Source organism: Sander vitreus, chromosome 22 (assembly GCF_031162955.1).
Source record: "Sander vitreus isolate 19-12246 chromosome 22, sanVit1, whole genome shotgun sequence".
In the NCBI taxonomy this organism is placed as follows: Eukaryota; Metazoa; Chordata; class Actinopteri; order Perciformes; family Percidae; genus Sander; species Sander vitreus.
Window position 1 is genome coordinate 9,807,996 of NC_135876.1, and position 24,834 is coordinate 9,832,829.

At 40.4% G+C, this 24,834-nt stretch overlaps 2 protein-coding genes and 1 long non-coding RNA gene across 4 annotated transcripts; 1 reads left to right on the forward strand and 2 right to left on the reverse strand.

The window, feature by feature from the left end:
* Positions 1–1,941: 1,941 nt before the first annotated feature.
* pck2 (phosphoenolpyruvate carboxykinase 2 (mitochondrial)) lies at positions 1,942–12,002 on the forward strand. Of its 2 annotated transcripts, none has more exons than XM_078280587.1 (11): positions 1,942–2,515; positions 7,176–7,388; positions 7,520–7,704; positions 8,198–8,268; positions 8,500–8,635; positions 8,749–8,936; positions 9,325–9,487; positions 9,596–9,811; positions 10,545–10,682; positions 10,770–10,865; positions 11,016–12,002. In XM_078280587.1, exons 1-11 carry the CDS (start codon positions 2,484–2,486, stop codon positions 11,483–11,485), a joined length of 1,908 nt encoding a protein of 635 aa, XP_078136713.1. In that variant the 5' UTR covers positions 1,942–2,483; the 3' UTR covers positions 11,486–12,002. The 2 variants fall into 2 exon arrangements, with proteins under 2 accessions (XP_078136713.1, XP_078136711.1); XM_078280585.1 differs by lacking the exon at positions 1,942–2,515 and adding an exon at positions 3,153–3,202.
* Positions 11,941–13,609, reverse strand: LOC144537132 (uncharacterized). The gene is made up of 2 exons (XR_013503823.1): positions 13,427–13,609; positions 11,941–13,193 (listed from the first exon to the last, which is right to left on the reverse strand). It is a non-coding gene; the product is annotated as an uncharacterized LOC144537132 (long non-coding RNA).
* A 1,483-nt stretch (positions 13,610–15,092) lies between these two features.
* LOC144537502 (sialic acid-binding Ig-like lectin 14) lies at positions 15,093–18,020 on the reverse strand. Its single transcript, XM_078281260.1, has 8 exons — positions 17,846–18,020; positions 17,557–17,632; positions 16,979–17,362; positions 16,393–16,698; positions 16,045–16,305; positions 15,758–15,848; positions 15,562–15,601; positions 15,093–15,155 (listed from the first exon to the last, which is right to left on the reverse strand). Exons 2-8 carry the CDS (start codon positions 17,630–17,632, stop codon positions 15,093–15,095), a joined length of 1,221 nt encoding a protein of 406 aa, XP_078137386.1. The 5' UTR covers positions 17,846–18,020.
* Between the last annotated feature and the right edge of the window lie 6,814 nt (positions 18,021–24,834).

Genomic DNA, 24,834 nt, shown 5'->3' on the forward strand with positions numbered 1-24,834 from the left:
ACATGATGGTCCACATTGGGTTAAGAAATACAAATTCAAGGACACCTACAGTCAGCATCTGAACATATATCAGAGACTTAAGACTATGTAGGCCTTGGTAGAATCTGTTTCTAATTGCCTGGTACTTTTACAGCACTTTACTGCACTTTATATGTCCATCATCTTTTAAATTGAAACCATACACTGGTCACCATTTTTTTGCTGTAAAAAGAGAAATCAAAAGTATTGCCTATTAACTGAGGCTGGAACATTTTTTATCCAGCTGCCTGATTATTCAGCAGATCATTGATCATTGGAAATAATGATTCTGAGGTCAGTTCCACCTTTCTTTTCTCCAAAAATGTGCATGTTTTTCTGACATAATGTAAGCTTAATGCCAGATTTGAACTTTGAGATCATTAATATACCACAGGATAAAACTTATGATCATTGACATATCACATTTATTTATTGATTTAGTTATTGTGTCACATTGCATCAAGTCCTTTCTTTGTGTGTCATTTCATTTATGTTGTTAAATTGTGGCTGTTAAAACCAGGATGAAATGTCTTAATAGGATGAAACTTGACGTCAAACAGCTACAGATGCATCAATTGTGACCTTTAACAGACAAATAAGATTTTTAAAAGCCACACAAAAAAATAACAGCACTCAAATGTCTGCCACATAGTAAAATTATTAATTATTTAAAGCATTATTATTAAAGCATGTTGCAGCTTTGAATGGCTTCTTTTAGTTTTTGCCAGTTGCTGGATTTCTGAAAGTTCCCTTTCATAACCATGGACTGCAGTTGTGGCTGTAGCTGAATGTGTGTGTTCTCCATGTGCTTTGGCAGTCTGTCTATCAGAGAACATGAGACATGAGGGCTGAAGTTTAACTACGTGTTATCACTCTTTATTTTGTATCTATAATCCTATGTCCAGACCCCACCCCTATACTTCCCCCCTCTCTCTCACAGCTCGTACAGTATATCTGTTTGGATGTATGTAACCCCCCCTCTCCCGGTTCCCAGAGAGAGAAACATTAACAGGAAAGTCACAATTTAAAAACTAGACACCCTGTACTGTTAAAGTGTAGTCCTCCCACTGACTCATGTCTGAACTGTTTAATGCAAACAGCAGGCTTATCAATGTTGTAAAAGTGATAATTGCAATATTATTCTAGAGGATTTACTATAAACCGTCAGTGGGCAACTTTACAGCCTCTAATGGCAGCAAGAGAGAACTGCTTGAAATTTGAGCTCTAGTACTCAAAAATTATGGAACATGATGTCCAAAATTGCAGAGTCCTAGATTCACATTTCATTTGGAGTTGGAGGAAGGGAAGATTGTCAGCTCTTTTCATGTTATTGTATCCACTAGAGCTGAACCGATTCGTTATTTAATCGTTTGACAGAAAAACAACTGGCAACTATTTTGTATTCCAGCTTCTCAGATAGATAGATAGATAGATAGATAGATAGATAGATAGATAGATAGATAGATAGATGTAAAAAGTATTTTGTGGCTCTGAAGGGAGCTTTTGGAAACAACAATCCTGATGATGTCATCTCGGAGTGGGCTCAGATAGCTCAATTTTTAACAGCCTACGTTTTCTACAGTCTACATATTTTCTCTTATAAATCCACCAACTTTATGAAAGCAAATCACTGAAGTGCCCATTTAAGTTATACTGAAAAGTGACTGCAACTTCCAACTCATCTTTTTCTTCTTCACTTAGCACAGAACAAACAGTACAGAATCAAAACATTACATCAGTAGCAATAATACATATATTTAAACAGTAATATTAGTGATTGGAATAAATGCAAATGCAAGATTTACATATAAAACCATAATTTAAACCACATTTTACAAAGCATGGATTGGATTTAAATGGGAACGCCCATCTAGAGTCCCATTTTGTGTCCCCGGTGAGATAAATCTATTTCCGTAGCGTTTCTCGTATATCCGGGTTGTGCCTCTTGCTCGGTGGTGCAGCAACTCTGGAAACTTGCGTCAGCCGGGACATCCACCAGGCGGTCGGTTCGTGTTTTGGACATTGCCATATATAAAAGGTTTTGGAGGAGAAAGAACACAGCAATATGGACACAACCTGCAAAGAAGTAAACTACGTTGTATTTACATTTTAAAGCAAAGCGCTTACCAAATCCTCCTCAAAGGCGGTGTGAGCCGGTGCACAGTGTTAAAACGTTACTTTTTAAAGCAGTAAAAAAAAAAAAAAGTGCAAGGCGTTTGGGGACAGATATTATCGGTTCACGGTGATCGTACATGTGCAGCAGCAACAGGACGGCATCCAGTAAACATCAAGGTGGATCCGTGTGAATGTCCACGTTGAGCAAAGTGCAAAGTCTCCTCATTGCTCAGATATGAGAATTGACCACCTCTAACCACTACTGCTCCTCACTTTACCTCCGCAGCTAACTTAAATGTGCCTTTTTACACTTTTATTTTTTATAAGCTAGTTTTATTTTTGCACCGAAAATGTCCTGCCTGTTGCTTGGAGTCATACGAAGGTGAGTAATTGTGACTTTCTTTCTCTGTGTCTTCCCCCCCATTTAAAATCATGTTTTAGCTTAGCTAGACAATACATTTCATTTCATTTTACCTAACATAGCTAGGCGAGCTAATGTTTAGAGAGTCGGCTATATGCTACACAAAATGGCTAAATTGTTTTGCCATTCATTTAAAATAGGCAAATGTGTTTTAAGTTTAATTAGTGAATGTCATATGTAGCCGTTTTTTATTTATTTCATACACATACAGAACGTATTGTGGACAACTTCTTGTCCTGCCTATTTAATACGAACCTCTTTGGGATCGTTAACACAACTTTTTCTAAAGCAGAAACTTTTTTTCAAGTACATGCATCCATTTTGACCACTTGTCAAAACAAAACTGAATACACAATTTAAAGATTTAAAAGTCATAATGGAATAAGACCTGTGGCACTATAGCATTATTGCTTTCTTTATTTTCTATGCTGACTGCTGCCAGAACCTTGTTTGAATTGATCTCAGAAACTCGCATGATGTTGAGCGAAGACTTCTGTATAGTTCTTTATAGATTAAACAACACTCCACAGCAGTACTTTTTTTGATTTAAAAAAAGGGCTGTCTTTCTGCATTTCTGCCTTCTCTTCACCACTTTTCCTCTCCAGGCTTTGTGATGACACCCCATCACACAGGGACTCTGGAGTCAATGTGAGCACTCCATGGCATTGTGTGGTGGCTTTTATTTTGTCATTAAGGATGCATGCTAGTGACTCGCACCATGGTTGGACATGTGAGCTAGTCACAGGGAGGCCCATGTTGCTGTGCATTTTGTTTGTCTTTCTGCTTGAGAGAGAGGTAATGCATGGAGTTAGCACTCCTCTATTTGCCTGAATGTCCTGGAGCATGTTCCCGTGTATTTTTCCCTGGGTACCCACTGTACCATGTGTGAGGATAATGTATGCAACACGTGTGCATGTTCTAAGTGATTCTCTGGCTTGTCTCTGCTTCATGTGTAGACTTTGCCCTATTGACCAGGGTCAGTGTGTGAATGGGGAATGCAGGCATGTCTGGCTGTGGTGTGTGAGGATTGGCTTGCTGACTCGGAGGTGTGTCGGGAGGATAAGTTGCCCAACTGGAAGCTAGAGGCAGCCGGGGGAATGGATACCAGATCAGGGTAATCTGTTCCTTGACATAACTCCTTCCCCTTTATGGACAACATCCCTTATTTCAAAATTTGCACCCTTAAAAATAGAGAATGATGTTCCCTGTTTCAATGCTGCAGAGTAGTTGCATTTAAAACGATTTCTTAAACACTGTCTGGATAAATCTGTGCTAAATGTATTAAAGGGGGGCATGCTTCTCCTTAATCAGGTATGGGGGGTGGGGTGAGGAATGTGGAGGAAGAGACAAAAGCATGAGAGGGTGAATGACTGTAGGGGGGAATTGGGAGCAAAGGCTCAGTGTGAAAATGCATTTTATGCAGAGGAGGAGAACCAAAGCTGTTAATCCCATCTATTGCTTTTACCTTTTTATCTTCTCTTAAAGTCTCTTATGCTTTTTGGCTTTTCCCATTTCTTTTTTTTGAGTTTATATATCTTTTTTTTTGTGCATGTAATAGGTTTACAAAGTGAAAAAGCCCAAAGTCCACCCCAAAGGGACTTACTATCTCCAACAGAAAACACTGTTCACAAACTGCTCCAAACAGCTCTGTTGTAGTCCAGCCTTTACTTCCGTGACAAACATGCATCACTTTGTAACACACGTTATAATGCTCGCCTAGCTGCTAGCGTGGCACGCCCTCAAACTCTGCTTCTGACTGGCTAGTAGTCCTTACCTAGCTACTGCACATATGTGACTCCCAACAAAGATGGAACAGAAGTGCGATGCCTCTCTGTAGCTAAAACAGAGAGCTCAACACACAGAGGAGGTGAAAAGAGGAGCTGCAGCAATGTGCAGTACAACAAATATATGGTGTTTTTTGAAAATTAAACCATGTAAACCTATTCTGATAGAACCTAAATACAATTATGAACCTGAAAATTAGCATAATATGAGCACTTTAAGTCAGCCACCGCCCATGCTTCAGCAAGCAAACGAAGAATCAACAAATGCTTTCTTTTCATTTAAAATTCAGTCCAACTCACCTTGTTTGTTAAAAACATTTGAGATGATATTCAGCTCCACCTAAATGGTTTCAGTAATTAGTGGCATAACGGGGTGGATCGTTGGAAGCACATGTAATTGATTTACTGCGTGAGGGGCAGAAGTTCTGTAGAGCTGATTTAAGAGACTGGTTCATCTAATATCACAGCTAGGACTGACAAAGTGCCTTTTTTTGGTCTTCTGTTGCTAAAGGTGTTGTGATACAGTAGCACTATTGTTCTTCCCTTTCAGCTGATCATTCATTCATCTGCTCTGTCAAAAACTCCAAAGATCCTCTGAGAACAGACCGTTTATGCCACATGCCAGCCATGTTTCTTTTACGGAGAAGAGAAATTAAAGTGTTAAAAGTGCGTTTGATGCAGGTTTTGCTCTAGCACCACCATAATGTTGACATTTATGGTTTTAAGTAAAATGTCTCGATAGCTATTTGGTGGATTGCCATTTGAAATGTAGACATTAATTTCTACTTTCTGGTCATTTTGTCCTTCCATCTTTACAACAAACTGCACTGTGCTTTACTTTGTTATCTTTGAGTGGTGTTCAATTATAGCATCTTTTTAGGATAATATTAACTGTAAATAAAAAAAAGGAGAATTTTTTTTTTTTTAAACTTCCAAAAATGCAGTTGGGACTTTTTGTTTTGTTTGCCATAAGTAGTGTTTAGTGACAAGTATTCCCTTCAGGCAACATACACATCAACAACCTCCATCATACAGACAGAGTAGCCCGATTGGCTAAACCTAGGGTAGCTTATTGCTTTGAGTGCATGGTAATAACTAAGCGTGGCTCAGATGAACATTTTTCCCCATTCAGATCTCTTATCTCATCCTGACTATGGTGGGTCAACAGGAAGAGGATACAGTCCAGAGACACTTAGATAAGAAAGCTGACTTGAAACTGCAGGCTTAAAATGACATGTCTCCCCTATCCCTAGTGGTAATGACGTTGTTGGCGACTACGAAAGCTACAGCCATCCCCAATTCAAGATAACTGATGAATGTAGCTGCCAATCTATCTCTCGCTGTATGCCGAGTCTGCATTTTCAGCCCAAACTGTAGTCTGTTCATGATTAATTGCCACCACATCAATGGTTAAGCAACTGTTACGGGTACATGTCACCTGTGCAGAGGGAGTTTGAACCCTGAGGCTTGCATTAGACTGCTCTCAGCTCTTTGCCCTCTCACTGTCAAGCTGCATGTTATCGTCTTTCTCACTGTGAGCTTCTCCGCGTTCCTGCTGCCCGTGCCCTTTGTACGTTCCAACCAGATTTACTTGTGGGGTCTGCATGCACAAGTAGATAAGTGTTTGTGCGTGCCTGTGTGATGCACGTATAATGGCGCACTCAGTGCAGCCAATTTGGAGCCGCGTGCCTGCACTTGACAGGATGACCCCATTGTACTTGAAACGACAAAGAATGTGATTTGTATTCAGGGTCAAATTAACCATTGATGTGTTTGATTGAATTTATGGTTGAAACTAGTTTTAGAGCACTTGGGCTACAATGTTTTACAGTTCCTCTGGGCTTCTCATTTGAAGCTACAGGGTTTCATATTTTTGACCGTTTTAAAGTGGTCATCTGGGGTCATCCACATTGTCCACAGACGGAAAACAAAGCACATACGCACAGTCTATTCTGTTGTCTGACAGACAGGGGACACACACACATGCTTGTGTTTTAACAGCTTGCAACACTGCTGCCCTCTCAGTGGCTTGTGTTTGTGAATAACATGCTACTTACAAACAATAGGCCTGGCCCCCTGCATGCCTCTCTTTATGTGGAGAAGTCTATTTGAGGCTCTCAGGTTGCACTAATACCTGCAGCAATGGCATCTCGCTATTGCTGCTATCACATGAAAAGCACACAACTCCAGTTTGGGGCCTTATTTAAACTTGTGTTAAAAGTGTTTGTGCTCCATCATGCTCTTCCGACTCTGTGTAATGTTCCGGCTCTTCCACGTCAACTATTACATTAATCGGCAACTATTTTGAAATTAGCTTTTTAAATGTGAATATTTTCTACTTTCTTTATACCTCCATGAGCCAATAAAAACACTCTCTCAGCACTATAGCCTGGTCAGAGTTGGGTCATCCAGTGAATCTGCACACATACTGTGTATCTCCCTACTTTAATAATGTTAGCCTCCTGTAAATGATTGAATAAGATCTGACAGAAGGCTATGTGTTCTCCAGTTTGGATGTTTCTGTTTTCTGACTCATGGTAGATTGTTGGAAGTCTGTCTGTAAGCTGTAAACTAAAGAAGTGAACAGCGGGGTCTGTTGAGATCTGAGGCCACTGTAGCGTTACGTAGAAGATAGATCACAGGGATAGCCAATATCCTACACATGACAAGCCCAAGAAACACTGTTGTTGATTCTCGACATATCAAAAAATGGCATAATTTGTTATATACTGTATATGAGTAACTGTACGTTAAATCAGTGTAGTTTGAATGTTCTTTGGGTTGCAAGTAAATGGCCATAAATGTAAGGAATTACTTAAATGCCCGTTCTCTTTCAGGCATGGTGGTGTTGGGGCAAGTGTCGGGGTTCGCTCCCTGGCCTCCATCCCCTCGCTGCCCCCGGCGGTGGCTGAGTTTGTGAAGGGAGCCGTGGATGAGTGTAAGCCCACCAGGGTGCATGTGGTGACGGGGACGCCGGAGGAAGCAGCCAACATCCTGGCAGGTCTGGAGAAGGACGGGATGGTCAAGAGACTTCCCAAATATGAGAACTGGTAAGGACTTTAAATTCTGTATACTTGCATACATACACAAAGGCTTGCATTTTATGGTGTATTGCTTTAATGCAACGAAGTGCTCGTATTAAACTTCCGCATTGTGCTCTGATTCCTGCTCTCTCTTTCAGTTGGTTGGCCCGTACAGACCCGAAGGACGTGGCTCGGGTGGAAAGCAAGACTGTGATTGTTACCAAGAGCCAAAGGGACACCATCCCCATCCCTGCTGGAGGGGTGAAGAGCCAGCTGGGCAGCTGGATGAGTGAGTCTGACTGGCAGAAAGCCAGACAGGAGCGGTTCCCGGGCTGCATGGCAGGTACGTCAATGGATAGAAACATGTTGTTTTGCCAGGAGATGTGCGTTTTCAATTTCCCTTTGAGACTCTTGAAAGATATGTATGTAATATGAACATGTGTGAATCCTTGAGGTCTAACAAATACTGCATTGTTTACCTCCATGTTTACCTTCCAGCAGTCTTCACTGTCATGTTGGTATATTGCTGCACTTTTTTGCACGTTGCTCCCGGCAACTTTCGATCAGCTGAACATCACCCGTGTTTTTGTGCAAGTTACAAACAAATCAGGGACCCGCTCTGAAAAACATTGTTCCATAATGCTACTAGTTAACTAGTGGATAAAAACCCTGTAAAAACTTCACAGGGTACTTTTTTATTTTTTATTTTTTTTATTTTTTATAAATAGATAAACAAGGCCATTATATTTCTGGCCTATGTAACCACCACCTCAACATTTGTATGTTGCCCGTAGTAGAAAAAGTGTTGTTCATGCTTCTCTGTGTCCTCTCTGTAGGTCGGACCATGTATGTGATTCCCTTCAGTATGGGTCCTGTGGGCTCGACTCTGTCTAAATATGGTGTCCAGGTACTGACTGTGCTCCTCAACACTTGATACTATAAAAAGCATGCCATAAAGCAATACACCTGCTGTGTGGTACCTATTAATGTTTTGCTCCGTTTCTGTAAATTGCTGTGATTTATTACGGTAGTTTATCACACAGTATATTCTAATCAATTGCTGTAGCATTTATGATTATTACACACTGAAAGTTTCAGATTGTAAATCAGTGTGACAAACATTTTGTTCTGCTTGTAGGTGACCGACTCGCCCTATGTTGTGGCCAGTATGGGGATCATGACACGCATGGGCACTCCTGTCCTGAAGAAGCTGGCTGAAGGAGCGGAGTTTGTCCGCTGTCAGCACTCTTTGGGACGGCCTTTCCCACTCAAGGGTACTGATTCTATGAGCCTGAAACAAGTTGTTTTCATGTTTTGTATTGCTTCAAGCTTGAAAGATCTTACAAATCCCCCCTATCTGGTATTTCCCTCCGCGTCTCTGCTCCAGCCCCTCTGGTCAACTCATGGCCCTGTAACCCCGAGAAGGTGCTGATATCTCACCTGCCGGACTCCAGGCAGATCATGTCCTTCGGCAGTGGCTATGGAGGAAACTCTCTCCTGGGGAAGAAGTGCTTCGCCCTCCGCATTGCCTCCCGCATCGCCAAGGATGAAGGCTGGCTGGCCGAACACATGCTGGTGAGTGTGTAACATTGCTGCCTAAAGCCTGCGCCACATGCTTCACACACAATTCTCAGTAGCAGAGAACTTAGGAAGATGCTCATTTACTTATCAGTCATCTTTGTAAATGCAGTACAATTGGCTTGGATCTTTCAATTATGATCATTTTAGAAATGCAAATTCATTGTTTTGATTGCTCAATCAAATTATGACTCTTAACACTTGAGATTACTAGTTCTTGTGTGCATTGTCCCTGAAACAATACAATAAATAGAAAATAACATTTATTTCCGTAGAACAGAGGTTGTGTTTTCAAAAGTGCTTGGCAATGATGCTCTGTCATTTTGAGTGACTATCCATGAAAGCTTGAGTAAAAATGATATTCACCACTCTCTCCCCTCCTCAGATTCTGGGTATTACTAACCCTCAGGGCGTGAAGCGTTACGTAGCGGCGGCCTTCCCCAGTGCCTGTGGTAAAACCAACTTGGCCATGATGAAACCGTCTCTGCCCGGCTGGAAGGTTGAGTGTGTGGGCGACGACATTGCGTGGATGAAGTTCGACAGCCAAGGTGAGAGGGAAGAGGATGTCTCACGCACACAGAATCACCCTTTGACTCCATAGGTGGTGTAGTAACTCCTCACGTTACTAAGACTTTTTTCGTTTGGCGTGTCCGCAGGGAAACTGCGAGCCATCAACCCGGAGAACGGTTTCTTTGGCGTTGCTCCCGGCACCTCAGACAAGACCAACCCCTACGCCATGGCCACCATCGCCAAAAACACAGTGTTCACCAACGTAGGCGAGACCAGCGATGGAGGAGTGTGGTGGGAGGGCCTCAACCCCCCCGCAGCCGGGGTCACACTCACAGACTGGCATGGCAAATCCTGGCAGATAGGTAACATGAGCCCTGGCTGCCCAGGCTTTTATAAAGACGTCACTCCAAAGTGTCCTGTAGTTCTACAGAAGATCAATTGGTTTTACAACTTTGTTCCTAATGAACAACAATAAATATTCAGCAGGTTTACTGACCTAGTTTTAGCTTCAATCGATGGTTTGTTTCTTTGCCAATAAAGTCATCAGAAGTTATTATTGATAGGCTTCACACGGAGCAGGCCTGATTTAGGCCGGATATCCGTTACCTTCGGCTTTTTTTATGTTGGCATTCTAAACGCTGGTGGATTTATGAGGACTATGGTTAACCTTTTCTCAGATCTCTGCAGGGTAAATCCAGACAGCTAGCTAGACTATCTGTCCGATCTGAGTTTTCTGTTCCACGACTTAAACAACCTTTTGAACGTACACGTTCCACCAAAACAAGTTCCTTCACAAGGCAATTTTGCAGAGGCACTGTGGTTCCGTACGACGCTTAGCTCTGCCCAAGACGATTGTGATTGGTTTAAAGAAATGCCAATAAACCAGAGCACGTTTTTCATCCATCCCGGAATGCTGTGTGGACTAGCCAGACGCTCCTCCGAGGCGCTGTGAAGGAAGGTCTGACTAGACACAGCGTGAATCATATTCAGATGTAGGCGTTAACATAATTCTTCTATTTTCTTTTTTTTTAAATGACTGTGACATTAAATAACATAATATGTAGAATAAACTGTTGTTTCCTCTTTGTAAAAAAGGAAGCTCAACTCAGTGTGCCCACCCTAATTCCCGCTTCTGTGCCCCGGCGGGTCAGTGTCCCATCATCGACCCCCAGTGGGAGAGTGAGGAGGGCGTTCCCATCGACGCCATTATCTTCGGTGGCAGGAGGCCAGAGGGTTGGTGCCGTTTTTAATTTTTTTTTTTTTGGGGGGGGGTACATAAGAAGTAGCTGTGCATTAAATGTGAAATGTTGAATTTGTCAGGAGTCCCACTGGTCTACGAGTCTTTCAACTGGCAACACGGAGTCTTTGTTGGAGCCTCCATGAGGTCTGAGGCTACAGCGGCTGCTGAGCATAAAGGTACACACTCGCATACCTCATTTTCCTCTGGTCTAAATTCGTGTAAATACATTAGTTATTTGGTTGATAAGGTGTTAAGATAATATGAAGTTACTCCTACTAAAGCCAACTCTTTATCAGAATTACAAAGCATTACATATTTTCCTGCAGGCAAGATGATTATGCACGACCCCTTTGCCATGCGGCCATTCTTCGGTTACAACTTTGGTGACTACCTCGCTCACTGGCTGAGCATGGAGAGCCGAAAGGCCCCCACTCATCTGCCCAAGATCTTCCACGTCAACTGGTTCAGAAAGGACCCCGCGAGCGGCGCCTTCCTCTGGCCCGGCTTTGGCGAAAACGCCCGCGCACTGGAGTGGATCTTCAAGCGCTGCGGCCGGGAGAGGGAGGACGAGGCGGCCAAGAAGAGCATTATTGGCTGGGTGCCAGTAGATGGCGCCATCGACACTAAAGGTCTGAGTGGCAAGGTGGATATGGGTGCCCTCTTCGACGTGCCCAAGTCTTTCTGGCAGAAGGAGACGAAGGAGCTGAGAGCCTACTTCACTCAGCAGGTCGGAGCTGATCTGCCAGCTCAGGTGGAGGCTGAGCTGAAGGCACTGGAGGACAGAGTGCACAAATAAAAACCCTACTGACAGAAATGTATCAGGAAACGGAGAGGTAATAACTGATGACTCTGGATTCAGGTCATTAGGGTGCAAGAGATATAAAATAATAAAAAAGCTAATCTACAATGCAATAACTTTGGACACAACTTAACATTAATGCTGCAGCTGTGAGGGAGGGGTGCTGGGCTGGTGGTAGGAGCGAGGTTTGACTTAGCATGAAGGTTCGATTTCTGCGACGTTGTCAGACTTGTCATGTAGAGAAGCTAATGTCACTACCTCCATTCACTGACAAGACCTGGCATGGCACAATCAACATGGCCTAGTGGTGCCTTTGAGACATTTGTCTGCTCTGGTGTCTAGGCTGCTAACGTTTACAAGCTAAAGGCCAAAGATCTTTTCTGGCAAAATTCTGACAAAAAAATGTATTGAGTTTTAACATTTAGCACCAGGTCTTTTAATACACTATTGACTCATGAAGGTTTCATGAAATGCCCTTTTTTTTTTTTTTTTTTGAGCTTCATATTCCATTAAATATCAGAAGTTCATTAACTACTCAAAACATGGTAGCAGATTTCCTGTGAGAATTACTATGCATAAGTCATCTAGCTGCTTTTGTATTGTTTGTGATTACATTGTATGATTTCAGGTGATGTTTACACACAATATGTGAAATGTTGGACCAACAAATGCGACTGAGATTAATAGGTATTTTTAGAAGTTGTATGCAATGGTTTTTATTACAGTGCAATGAATAAATCTCTTCAAATTCAGAAACTGTCTCATGTTCATTTAATACAAATAGAAATGTGGGGATTCAAGAAACACAATAGACATTTAAATATGATCTTTACTTTTAGTAATATGTGCACAGAACTGCTGTTTGTGTCATTTAGAAAGTTCCTCATTTGGAGCTCTGGGACTTGTAGCTGCACCAATCTCATTTTCTTGTCCAAGTGCCAGTATCTTTTTCTACATTATCTGATGTAAACAAAAATAATCTTGTACAAGTAAAAAAAGAATACGTGTATTATGAATCCAACCCAAATGGATCACAAAACAGCACTCATTTTTGGGATACGAAATATGTAAGAAACACAATAGGTAAGTAAATGTTAACAGTTAAAAATATGTAAAATTTTACATTACAAACATTTCAAACTTAAATATCTTTACATTGTTAATGTATACAGAACTGCTTCTGGTGTCAAGTTCACTATAATTCATTTACATGTCATTTATAATAGTTCCCTGTTTTGAGGTTTGGGACTTGCATCTGCAGTGAACTGATATGCAGATTACCAATCGCACGACAACAGCCTGAGGTCAGTCACAAATATGAATTATAGTATTATGATTGGGAGAACTATCTGAGCTGCAGGGGTTGGAGGCTTTGAGTTCCCATTTATGTAACTGGGCAGTAAAGATGTCTTTATTGTCCAGTTTTCGGTATCTTTCTATAATAACTAACATTAAACAACTTATTGGATGAGTAAAACAAAGGTATATAATGAATCCAACCCAAATGTTTTCACAAAACGGCAGTCATTTTTTCTTCACTTGAGCGTAGAGATCCTCTGCAGTCTGTGTTAGGCTGTTTGCTGTTAAGAATGGGAGGAATAAGAAATAGAGAAAGATTCCATTCATGGTCATCATGATGTCTTCCTCTTCTCCTTCATGATGCTTGAATCTCAATCACTCTGTTGACGTAGTCTTCTCCTGTGTCCTGTGGAAATATAACAACACAGAGAGAGTGGTGTTACTAAAAGTTACTTTTCAATATTTTAATCAAAGCATCTTTTAAACAAGGCATTCATGTTCTGTTAAAGCCATCTCAGATTAACACATTCAAACCAGGAACTCAACCAAAACCTAACAAATAGTTCATGAGAAGCAGCAAAATAAAAACTCTCTGGGTTAAGAAGTTGAAACATAAAAAGCAGTAACATTTGACCTTACCAAACGAGCCCGCAGCTGAAACAGAGAAACAATCAGTCCCAATGTGTGAGTTTCAGCAGAACTGCAACAGAGCCAGTACCAGACTTCCCTGCTAAGCCGTTGTGATAGAAAAGCAAACAGAATTGCTGTTTGAAGCTAGATATGAAGTAACTGAAACACTGCAGAAATACAACAAGTCTTCATCCTTCCTCTTCACACCCTGGGAGTGAGGAAGTCAGCTTTTGTGGCATCTTGACCTCATCATGGTGAAAACATTTTATTTATTCTCAAAGATTCTTTTTTCACGACTCACTGAAAGCCTGTATGCCTTGTAATGTAAGGGCAGTTGTTGATACACTGTGTTGCGGCCCTAACCCTGACTGCTGTACATATATTACAATAGTGACAATTAAATACAGAGTACACGGAGGACAGTTCCAGGAAATAAAGACATGGATTGTTCTAGATTTGTGCACTTTTTTCAGCGAGCAACTGTAAAAAGTGCATCATGCTCATGTCATATCATAAGAAAGGCGAGTAGAAACATATGTCCATGTCGTTTTACACTGAAGTTTGGATTTTTAGGATTCATAGAAGTACAGTAGTACTTTAATAATCAATGCCCTTACTGACACTGAAATATGAAAAAAAACCAATTGGAGACCAAATTATCAAGACATTTTTAAATTTGCCAAATTACCTATTTCCTCTGCACTTAAAAGTTCTCAGCGCTTTGTTCATATAGAAGTCCATTAACTACTCCAAACATGGTAGCAGATTTCCTGTGAGAATTACTATGCATAAGTCATCTAGCTGCTTTTGTATCGTTTGTGATTACATTGTATGATTGCAGGTGATGTTTAAATCCAATATGTGAAATGTTGGACCAACAAATGCGACTGAGATTAATAGGTATTTTTAGAAGTTGTATGTGAAGGTTTTTATTACAGTGCAATGAATAAATATCCACAAATACAGAAACTGTCTCATGTTCATTTAATATAAATAGAAATGTGGGATACAAAATATTTAAGAAACAATAGATAAGAAACAATAGATAAGTACATGATATTAAACACTCCTTGTTAAAAAAATTGTAAAACAGCACATTTAAATATGATCTTTACTTTTAGTAATATGTGCACAGAACTGCTGCTTGTGTCAAGTTCATTCTCATGTCGTCATTTAGAAAGTTCCTCATTTGGAGCTCTGGGACTTGTAGCTGCACCAATCTCATTTTCTTGTCCAAGTGCCAGTATCTTTTTCTACATTATCTGATGTAAACAAAAATAATCTTGTACAAGTAAAAAAAGAATACGGTGTATTATGAATCCAACCCAAATGGATCACAAAACAGCACTCATTTTTTCTTCACTTGAGCGTAGAGATCCTCTGGGCCGTCAGCAGTCTGTGTTAGGCTGTTTGCTGACCTGGACACTTGGACCTCTGCATACAGCGTGTCCTGTTGCTGTCCTCTGTCCTGCTCTGAGGACGAGGACGTTTCAGGTCTCTGCCTGGAGAAGTCCCATCTCTCCATAATGGATGTCTTCTTCTGTTTTGCTGGCTGGCATGAAGACTCATCTCCTCACCCCTTTGACTCGGTGAATAATGTATCAAACGTGAGAAGAAATGTTGTGAGCTGGATCCTTCCACATTAATGACAGACTAAATGGAAGTTCCGACAAGTTTAAAACTGGTTTCTGACCACATCCCAGCTGCCTGGCATGTCCAGAACTTCAGCTCCTTGACTCTGCAAATATATTAAAAAACAAGAAATGTTATGAACTGCCGGATCCTTCCACATTTAATAATTACAGACTAAATGGCAGTTTAGACCAATTTAAACCTTTGGTAATTTGATGTAAATTGTGCTATTTTTGTGAAATTTCATGTTTACACTTCCCAGTTTACATAGTTCTTAAATACAACTTATCAAGTGTGAGGTCTGATGTGTGGACTAGCGATCACTCTTAGCTGCTACTCTTCCAACATTTGGTGGTTAGGAAGTCAACGTTCGCTTGGTTCACTGGTTACTTAACACTTACACCTGGCAGTTGCTTGGTCTAAATATATAGCAACTAATCTCCATTTACGAGATCAATGCTTCTACTTATCTTAGAAGACAGTCACTGTGAGCAGATGTAGTATTTTCTCACCTGAGGCTGTTGTGGAGTTTGATGTTTCGTCTTACAGCACCTGGAAGAGATAAGAGAGCTGTCAGAATAATTACACAGACAGCATGCTGAAGTTCTATCAAAGTTAGAGCAGCAACAACATGGATCATACTTATGTGGCCTTCTTGGAGTTTTAGAGCCAACCACTGTGTCAGATGTTTTCAGTTGTGATACTTACCGAATGCATACAGCAAGGCAGATGATGATGATGAGGATGAGGATGATCCCTCCAAGAGCTGAAGCCCATATTAGAGAGCTATCAGAGTTCTCTGGTCATAGAAAAACAAAACCAAGTGACTCAAAGAAAACAAAGGTTGAATGCGGACATGTAACAATACAGATGTAATGATTATTTGTACAGAGTCATTTCATAAAAATGCAGTAAAAAGTGCTTTGCAGGACAAAGTAAGCTAAAACAGGAGAGAAGATCTGATATAAAATGAGCAGCTTCAGTTCTAAATTTACCTGCACTCCTCAAATTAATCCAAGATGACGTCTGATTACCGAGAACATTTGTGACCACACAGTGATAATCGTCTGTCACACTGGTCACACTGACGCTGTAAAACTTCCCTTTAGCTACACGGATGGCTCCATCTTTGCTGTTCTTGAACCAGCTGAAGCTGGCGGGAGGCTTGGCTCTGCTGGAGCAGGTCAGGTTCACCCAGCTACCGGCTGACACCAAACCTGATGGACTGATGGACACTGAGGTGTTCTTGGGAGCATCTGAGGAAAACGTGAGATTAACAATATTCATTAAAATCAGCACATGATGTGCTGACAGGATCCAACAACAAACACTGGTTGTCTTACATGAAACACTGAGAGTCTTTCTCTCCTCTGCTGTCTTGACTTCTCTTCCTTCATTCACAGGATATGTGGCAGAACAGCTGATGGTGAATCCATCATGTGTGTCTGACAGAGTGATGGTCTTCTGGATTTTAGTTGTGAAGGTCTGATCTGTGTTCTCCTCTATGTTGTTGTGAGGGTCTTGTTGGAGATTCCAGGTGAGTTTAGGAGGGGAGTGTGGACAGGGAGTGGAAGCTGAGCAGCTTATAGTGACAGACTCCTTCTCCTTCAGATCACCTGAGATCTCAATTCTGGGCCTCGGAGCAGAACCTGAAGTTTTAAAAACAGACAATTTGTACACTAAGAATGTGAAGAAATTACTCACTTTAGGTGTTTAAAGGCCAAAAGTGACGTGTGTTGAAACTGCACAGTATATAAAGTAACAGTTTGTGCAGAATTTCAGTATCCCAAAATGTAACAATTTTAATGTCAAACTGTAACAGACTGTCAAATCAGAATTTAAGTTCATGGCAAAATGAAAAAGTGTGCCGTTTAGAATAAAAGGTGAACAACAATATAGATTGACTGATAAAATATACAACTCTCTTACCTCTAACTGTTATTTGAAGAGGATCACACTCAGCTGTTGATCTGAATGGCCAGTTCTCAATTCTGAAGTAGTACGTGTCCGTGTGCTTAGTGATTAAACTGGAAAATAAAGTGGTGCAGTTTTTCTGACTCAGGTCTCCAGTAATCTTCATTGGATATAAATTGTGCTCCCAGCTACTGTTAAAAATAACATTTTGTGGATATTTGGCAAAATCTTTTGAACTTTTAATCCACACTCCGAAGGTTTTTCTTGCGCTTTTGAATTCCTCATCTGGTTTAGCTCTAAAGTTACATGGGATTCGCAGACAAGATCCACTCAGTGCTTCCATGTTCTTTGGTGCAGTAATGAATAGGCCTGGATTGTAAGGACAAGCAGCCAGAGCACCTGTGAAACAGACTCATGATGAACAAATTGTGGAGCAAAATCTGCATGAAACACAAACTACAATTCAGCAGCAGCATGTTGGCTCCTTTTTCCTTTTAACAATGTCAGTATAAGACATTTCACTTTGCAGTCAGGACATGAACAGTTGGAAAAAGGAACGTCTCCAAATAAAAGTGACTGAACAAACAGCTCACCTGAAACAAAGAAGACACTCAGCAACATGTTGGCTGTCACCATTTTCACAGACTGGACTGCAATGACACTCATCATCTGGATTTGACAAAAAGTTACTTTTCAATATTTTAATCAAAGCATCTTTTAAACAAGGCATTCATGTTCTGTTAAAGCCATCTCAGATTCACACATTCAAACCAGGAAGTCAACCAAAACCAAAACCTAACAAATAGTTCATGAGAAGCAGCAAAATAAAAACTCTCTGGGTTAAGAAGTTGAAACATAAAAAGCAGTAACATTTGACCTTACCAAACGAGCCCGCAGCTGAAACAGAGAAACAATCAGTCCCAATGTGTGAGTTTCAGCAGAACTGCAACAGAGCCAGTACCAGACTTCCCTGCTAAGCCGTTGTGATAGAAAAGCAAACAGACTTGCTGTTTGAAGCTAGATATGAAGTAACTGAAACACTGCAGAAATACAACAAATCTTCACCCTTCCTCTTCACACCCTGGGAGTGATGAAGTCAGCTTCTGAAACAGCTTGAACTCATCATGCTAATGAGTCAATTATTCTCAAAGATCTTTTTTTTCTTCACATGACTCACTGCAACCCTGTAATGTCCAATCAATTTATAGACATCATTATTTTCAGGACCACCTGGGCTATCAGGAAATGTATGCTGCAGGGATGTCACATAAATGTACACATTTTTATATGACTAGAAAGACAAAAGAAAAAAACTAAATGGAAATTGAATCTCACAGAGAACAATAACTTATAAGACTGTTGGCTTTAGAAAACTGTCCTCCCAACTCTCGGCAATGTGGGAAATCAACACAAATAAAAAACTATTTCGATTTTTTTCCAACGGTGTGCAATGGTGTGCAACAGGCTTTGTTTTCTCTCGTTTGGTGGGGGTGTCTCTTGTTTAACATCTTCCTGAGTCTCTGTTAGTGTTGTTGCACCTGTTATGGCAGGACAAATGACAGCTTTATCATCCTTATTGGTAGAAAGAATTTGTCACCTAATAAGTTCCCATCAAAGCTCCGGCCCACCTTCAACCTGAACAGAGTCTAGTCAGCCAGAATAACTGAAAACACCTGTGTGGGGGTTCAGAGGCTTTAAATAAATGGTTTGCTACGTTTTGTCAGGGCTGAACGTGATCCAGGAGGAGGAAATCACACTCATTTGCACATCTAGAGGGCTGCCTGAATGACCATAACCTGCATGTTCTGCCTGCAAAACACACACACACACACACACACACACACACACACACACACACACACACACACACACACACACACACACACACACACTGCATTTTATGGCCCTCCTGCTTGTTTAAGGTTAGGGTGGTTATCTATTGGCTGAGGAGTAGCCTTTCTCCTGACATCACTTCATGTCCTTTTCCCTGTCATTAAGTCACATGACAAATGTAAAAAAAATAAATTAAAAAAAATCTAATAATCCATGCTCAATGCACCATGGGTGCACGCCTTACAATACTTTCCAAATGCGCAAATGAGAACCTTGGCATTATTTATACCAACTATGATGTTATATCATAATTTAAGCTTGTTTGTTCCACGTAAATTACACTGTAAACCCAGCTTTAGTTGTAATCAAACTTATTAGTGGTCACTACTTATTCTTTCATGTGTTGTTAAAAACCATATTCATTACTAAATCACATTAGTTGTTTGTAATAATCATCTTAAGCAGGGGCGATTCTAGGATCAGACCTTTAGGGGGGCTCAGCCCCCTAATGAGAATGTGACACAGATACAGTGCATGCAAAAGTGCGGAAAAAAAAAGACCAATTTGACACAATGTTCTAACATTCAGTAATTGTAGTTGCTTACATTTCAATTTGGGTTCTAATCTGAGCCATCAAATGACCAACTTCTTCTCTGGGGACTACCAACGTTAAACTTTACAACCGCACTCCTGATCTCCCTCTGACAGATCAGATAGAGACTCAGCCAAAGGCGGGACTCTGGCACAACCACCTCCGATTGGCCAACACTACGTTTCTGTTAACCCTTTCCTTGACGGGGTTACAGGTGCATAGCCATGGCGACAGACACACAGACTAATGTGTGGCGGTGCGCCTCACTATCAACACCGGCCGCCGCACGTTGCGTTCGTTATTCTTTTTTTTTTTTTTTAAACGCTATTTAAAACACTTTCAGCTGGATTTCCTCTCCCTGCTCTCCTCTGTCTCTCTGTCACTTGCGTCTTGTTCACATACACACACACACACACAGCTCCTCCCACCATGCACACAGCGTCTGGCTCCATTAGGAGAGAAGACGGCTGGCGAAATTCCAGCAAACAAGCGATTGCACCTGCTTTAGAAAGTTAACTAGTCGCAAGTTGCACTAAAATGCAGTTGGGTTGTCGAGGTCAAAACACTATATGTAGCAGCTGTGAATGAAATACACGTATTAATGTTGTGTAATTTTTTACTCTTACAATGAATGTTTGCTGCTTCAATCCAGATGAGTATTGAAAAGTATTTTCCGTGACTGAAAAAGGCACGTGTTGAGGATGAGGACCAGCCTGAACCGGAGGTATCAGTCTGAAACAGAGCTGAACAGTCCGACCAGTGGAATTAGTTATGTTATTAATTTGTTTACAATATTTTCAGGCTTCAACCAGTGAAAGACAGGGTCAGGGAGAGAGAGAGAGATATATTCGTTAGGCATTGAAGTAGGAGAGGACAACATCCAACAGCGTGATAAGTACGAAAATAGGTATTACTTTCCAATCTGTGGGAAACACTGCACAGGATATTAAACCTGTTTCAAGCTCTTTGAACCTGTAATTATTTGTCCTTTGTCACTAACAGACAAGTTTGCAAAATCTAACTTGAAGCACTAAAAATTGATTAAAAAAGCAAAACAAATGTTTTTACTATTATAATTTTTAGGGGGGCTGAGATGAAATGTAAAATCGCCAATGATCTTAAGTATGCAGTGTACATATAATATTAAGCAGAGATCTCTAAGGATGTTAAGTTTCTGTATTGGAGGGGCGGGGTCATTTGAACTGTTCTGCACTGAAGCGATGCAAAGGCTCATGGGAAAAAAAACATACGTCCTGAACGGTTTCTGTCCTAGTTAAAGTGTGTTATAATGATGTTCTGTTATTGTTTTGGGTGTGCATTAGCTGGAGTTTAGTTTTGTATGATTGATTTAGTGTTCGTGTTAATCTACATTTATTGTTGCACCATGACCGAGACCGGGGGGGAGACTGGCAGTAAGGTAAAGTATGATTAAACAGATCTATACAGACCATGTTGGAAAATATAATGTGTGTGTTGTCATCTTTTCTGTTTTAATAGAACTAATGTATAGATTATGTTGTTCTTTAAACTATTCTGCAACAAAAAAAACAGCCACGTATTTATCTGGATATTTTTCAGCAGTTTCTAGTACAGCGTGATGTTTCATATTTATTATATTTTGACAAAAGTAAAGTGAATTTAGTAATGATATTTAGTGATAACTACTAATGTAAACATGATTTGTCTATTGCAGCAACTTACCACCCTGTGTTAATACAACTTGACCTGTTAAATTTCACCTTTTGTTAAACTTTAAGGCACCGGGTTTCCACCATGGATGTATTAAGAGTTTCCACGTACATTTCTAGTAAAGTCAACTAATTTGGGATAACAGTGTACCAAAGATGAAGAAGATAGCCACGAAGACCGCCTCTGATTGGTCGACACACTTAACCTGACAACATTCTGGGAGTCAAGATGGTTGGTACGACAGAGCATTAAGGTCGTGACACACCAACCAGACAGCCGACCCTCGGACTCTAGTCACGCTCATCCCGCTCCTTGTTTTGCGGGTTAGCACTCTACCAATCAGATTGGTCACTTGAATCCGACTGCCGGCAGTGCCCGCCTTCCGATTATACATGTCAAATCGGCCAAAATGAAGGACGACGGCCCCTTGGACGGACGATGGCACGGAACACACTGAACAGACTCAAGTTACTGACTCTCGCCAGACTGTCCAACGGCCGATTATCGGCTTGGTGTGTCTCGGGCTTTAAGGCCGCATCAAGGGAAAAAAAATTAAGGAGGAAAGATTTTTTATTTATTTTGCATTTAGAGAATTAAGTCGAAATGGCGAGAATGAAGTCAACATGACGAGAAAAAAGGTGAAAATACCATTTCGAGAATAAAGTCGACATGTCGAGAAAAAACTTGATATTTCAAGAATCAAGTCGGACTTTTGAGAATAAACAAAACTATTAGCTTTACCTATACAAAATGCCTTGTGAAGGCCTATATGAACTCATGAAATTATACTTCAGAATTGGTTTTAATAACAAGGAAATTATTTCTCTTTTAGCGCATAAACACAGTATGGTATGGTGATAACTTAAGTATTAGGACATTGAAGAGATTGTGCCGAAAATTGCGTCTGTTCAGAAGAGGTGGCGGTATTCCTGCAAACTGAAATAGCTTGTAATGGACAGATGCAAGGGTATCGATGGATACACCTACTCACAATACAGAGAGGATATGTTGTATCACAAGACGTTGATGAAATTGTTTGATCCTGAAGGAGTGGAGCTCAGGCTCCAAGGATGTAACCCATATCTACGATGTTGCCTTCATGGCAGCTGGCGTGGCGGACAGTCGCTCTAATGTGATTAAGTGATAAAGGAGATTAATTTATTCCCGTCATTTCAACTTTAATCTCGACATTTTGACAGTATTCTCGAAATGGTAGTTCCACTTTATTCCCGTCATGTTGACTTTATTGTCACCATTTTGACGTTATTCTCGAAATGCAAAATAAATTTAAAAAAAAATGTCCTCCTTCATTTTTTTTCCTTGATGTGGCCCTAATGCTCCGTCGTAGGTCGGGGCTTAGGCCTACAGTAAAACGATACCTTTTCATACAAAAAGATGAATAAATATATCGTTGAGTTGGGGATTTATTGTTCTGGAATTATTGTGCAAAATCTTCGAGAAGACATAGCACATTTATAGCTCTTTGGCCAATCCTATAAAAAGGATAATACATTCAAATTGGAATCTTATCAAGAGTGATCCTGTGCTCAGAGAGGTGTTTTCTGCACCTCCAAAAATTAGCTTTAAGAGGGCTCTCACACTATGCGATTAGTTAGGTTAATACCAAGTCATCTTCCTGCCAAAAAACTGATTACTTGGCTTCACAGACAGTTAAAAGGTACTTACAAATGTGGGTCTTGCAATCATTGTTCCAACATTAAAGAATGCAAACAATTCTGTGATTTCAAGACAAACAAGATGCATAACATAAAAGCATTCATTAATTGCAACACTACTTTTGTAGTATATAGGTTATCATATAAATGTGGATGCTTCTACGTAGGCCGGACTAAGAGATGTCTCAAACAGAGTATCTGAGCTCATAAATGCCATTAGAAAAGCCAATTTGGATTATCCTATGGCAAAACACTTCCAAAATGTGCACAACAGTAATCCAGAAGGCCTAATGGTTGAGGGTTTAGAAACGATCAAAAAGAACATTCGGGGTGGTGACCGATTAAAATGACTTTTACAGAGAGAAACATTTTATATATACAATTTACAGGCCACAGTGTACCCTGGGTTGAATGAAGAAATAGATTTCACTCCTTTCCTCTGATCATTTTCTCTGTATGTATTTGTTTGGGCTTAACTTGCAATGTAGCTACCTAGTGGACTCTCTCTGTATGTGGATAATTACTATGTATAGCCACTTAGTGAACTGTTCTTCACTTTTTTGTTCTTTTGTTCTTTTGCATGTGCACATTTACAGCCAGCCACCTAGTGGATTGTTTTGGCATGTTTTCATGTGGTAACTCACCATGTCACTCCAATTAGCCTACACAAAAGGGAAAATAGTTTGTCTGGGAAGCACACCCTTCTGTGCCGCTATGCGTGGGTTGCTTCTCCCTATGTCTTTTAAAATTTCTATTATGAAATAATAGAAATAAAATTAAGGCTTTTTAAATAATTTTATAGAAGAGTGCCTTGGATTTTCCTTTTTTCTTTTCTACACTTAATTGAATTCCTGACCCCAAAGAGCACCTTTAAACATTTGACTGAACTTCCTGAGCACCCTGGACTTTTGTGTCTTTCCTCAAGAAGACACTTTAGTTTCAGGCTGAAATACAAAGCTTCTGGAAGGCCTAGGATCACACAGAGGCCCTCTTTGGAAAGCATCAGTTTTTACTTTTCAGGCTAAACAAAGAGAAGGACGCTAGCTTGAAGGACATTAGGAGATTTCATTATTTATTTTAGGGTCGAAAAATTAGAGTGATCCATGTAGATAAAGGTCTGGATGATCTACGTGCGGAATTACTCATTTCAAACATGCAACTATTATAACTATTACATATAACTATTGTGGTAACTGACTGAGCTGGTAAAGTTACATTTACTGGATCAGGGAAGATATTTGTTTTTGGTTCTGTCAAATGTCCATTAGAAATAAAATTTGATTTAATAGGGGATTATTTTTAATTTCACATTAACATGGGCAACTAAACAGTCGGAAAGTGTTCCATGTCAAAGAATAAATAGTCAATAAATAAACACTAAACACAATTCTGGACTGATGAAGACATTTTCTTGCAGAAAACTGTGTGTTGCTACAGTCGCTATGACGATCCTGCAGAAGAACTTGTTAACAAAACCCAGCCAACAAAGTTCCCTCTTTTTTTACTTCTAGTTCTCAGCTTTTTCTCAACGCTCTGGTCCATCAGCCACACTCAGATATATACTCAGCAAAAAAAGAAACGCTGTGTCACTTTCAACTGCTTTTATATTTTAAGCAAACTTAATATATGCAAATATTTGCATGAACATTCAAATATTTAACAACTAAGACATAAACTGAACAATTTTCACAGACATGTGACTAACAGAAATGGAACAATGTGTCCCTGAACAAAGGGGGGGTCAAAATCAAAAGCAGCCCTCAGTATCTGGTGGCCACCAGCTGCATTAAGTACTGCAGTACATCTCCTCCTCATGTACTACACCAGACTGGCCAGTTCATACGGTTGTTTTTGCCATCCTGTACCTGTCCCGCAGGTGTGATATTGGGATGTACCGATCCTATGTGACTATCCCCAGACTCCTTCTCCTTCAGATCACCTGAGATCTCAATTCTGGGCCTCGGGGGGGAATCTGGGATTTTAAATCACACTTTTTACACTAAAGACATTGTTATGAAATCACTAACCTAAGGTGCTTAAACGTTAAAGATATATAATATTATAAAAAGTAAGAAAGTAAC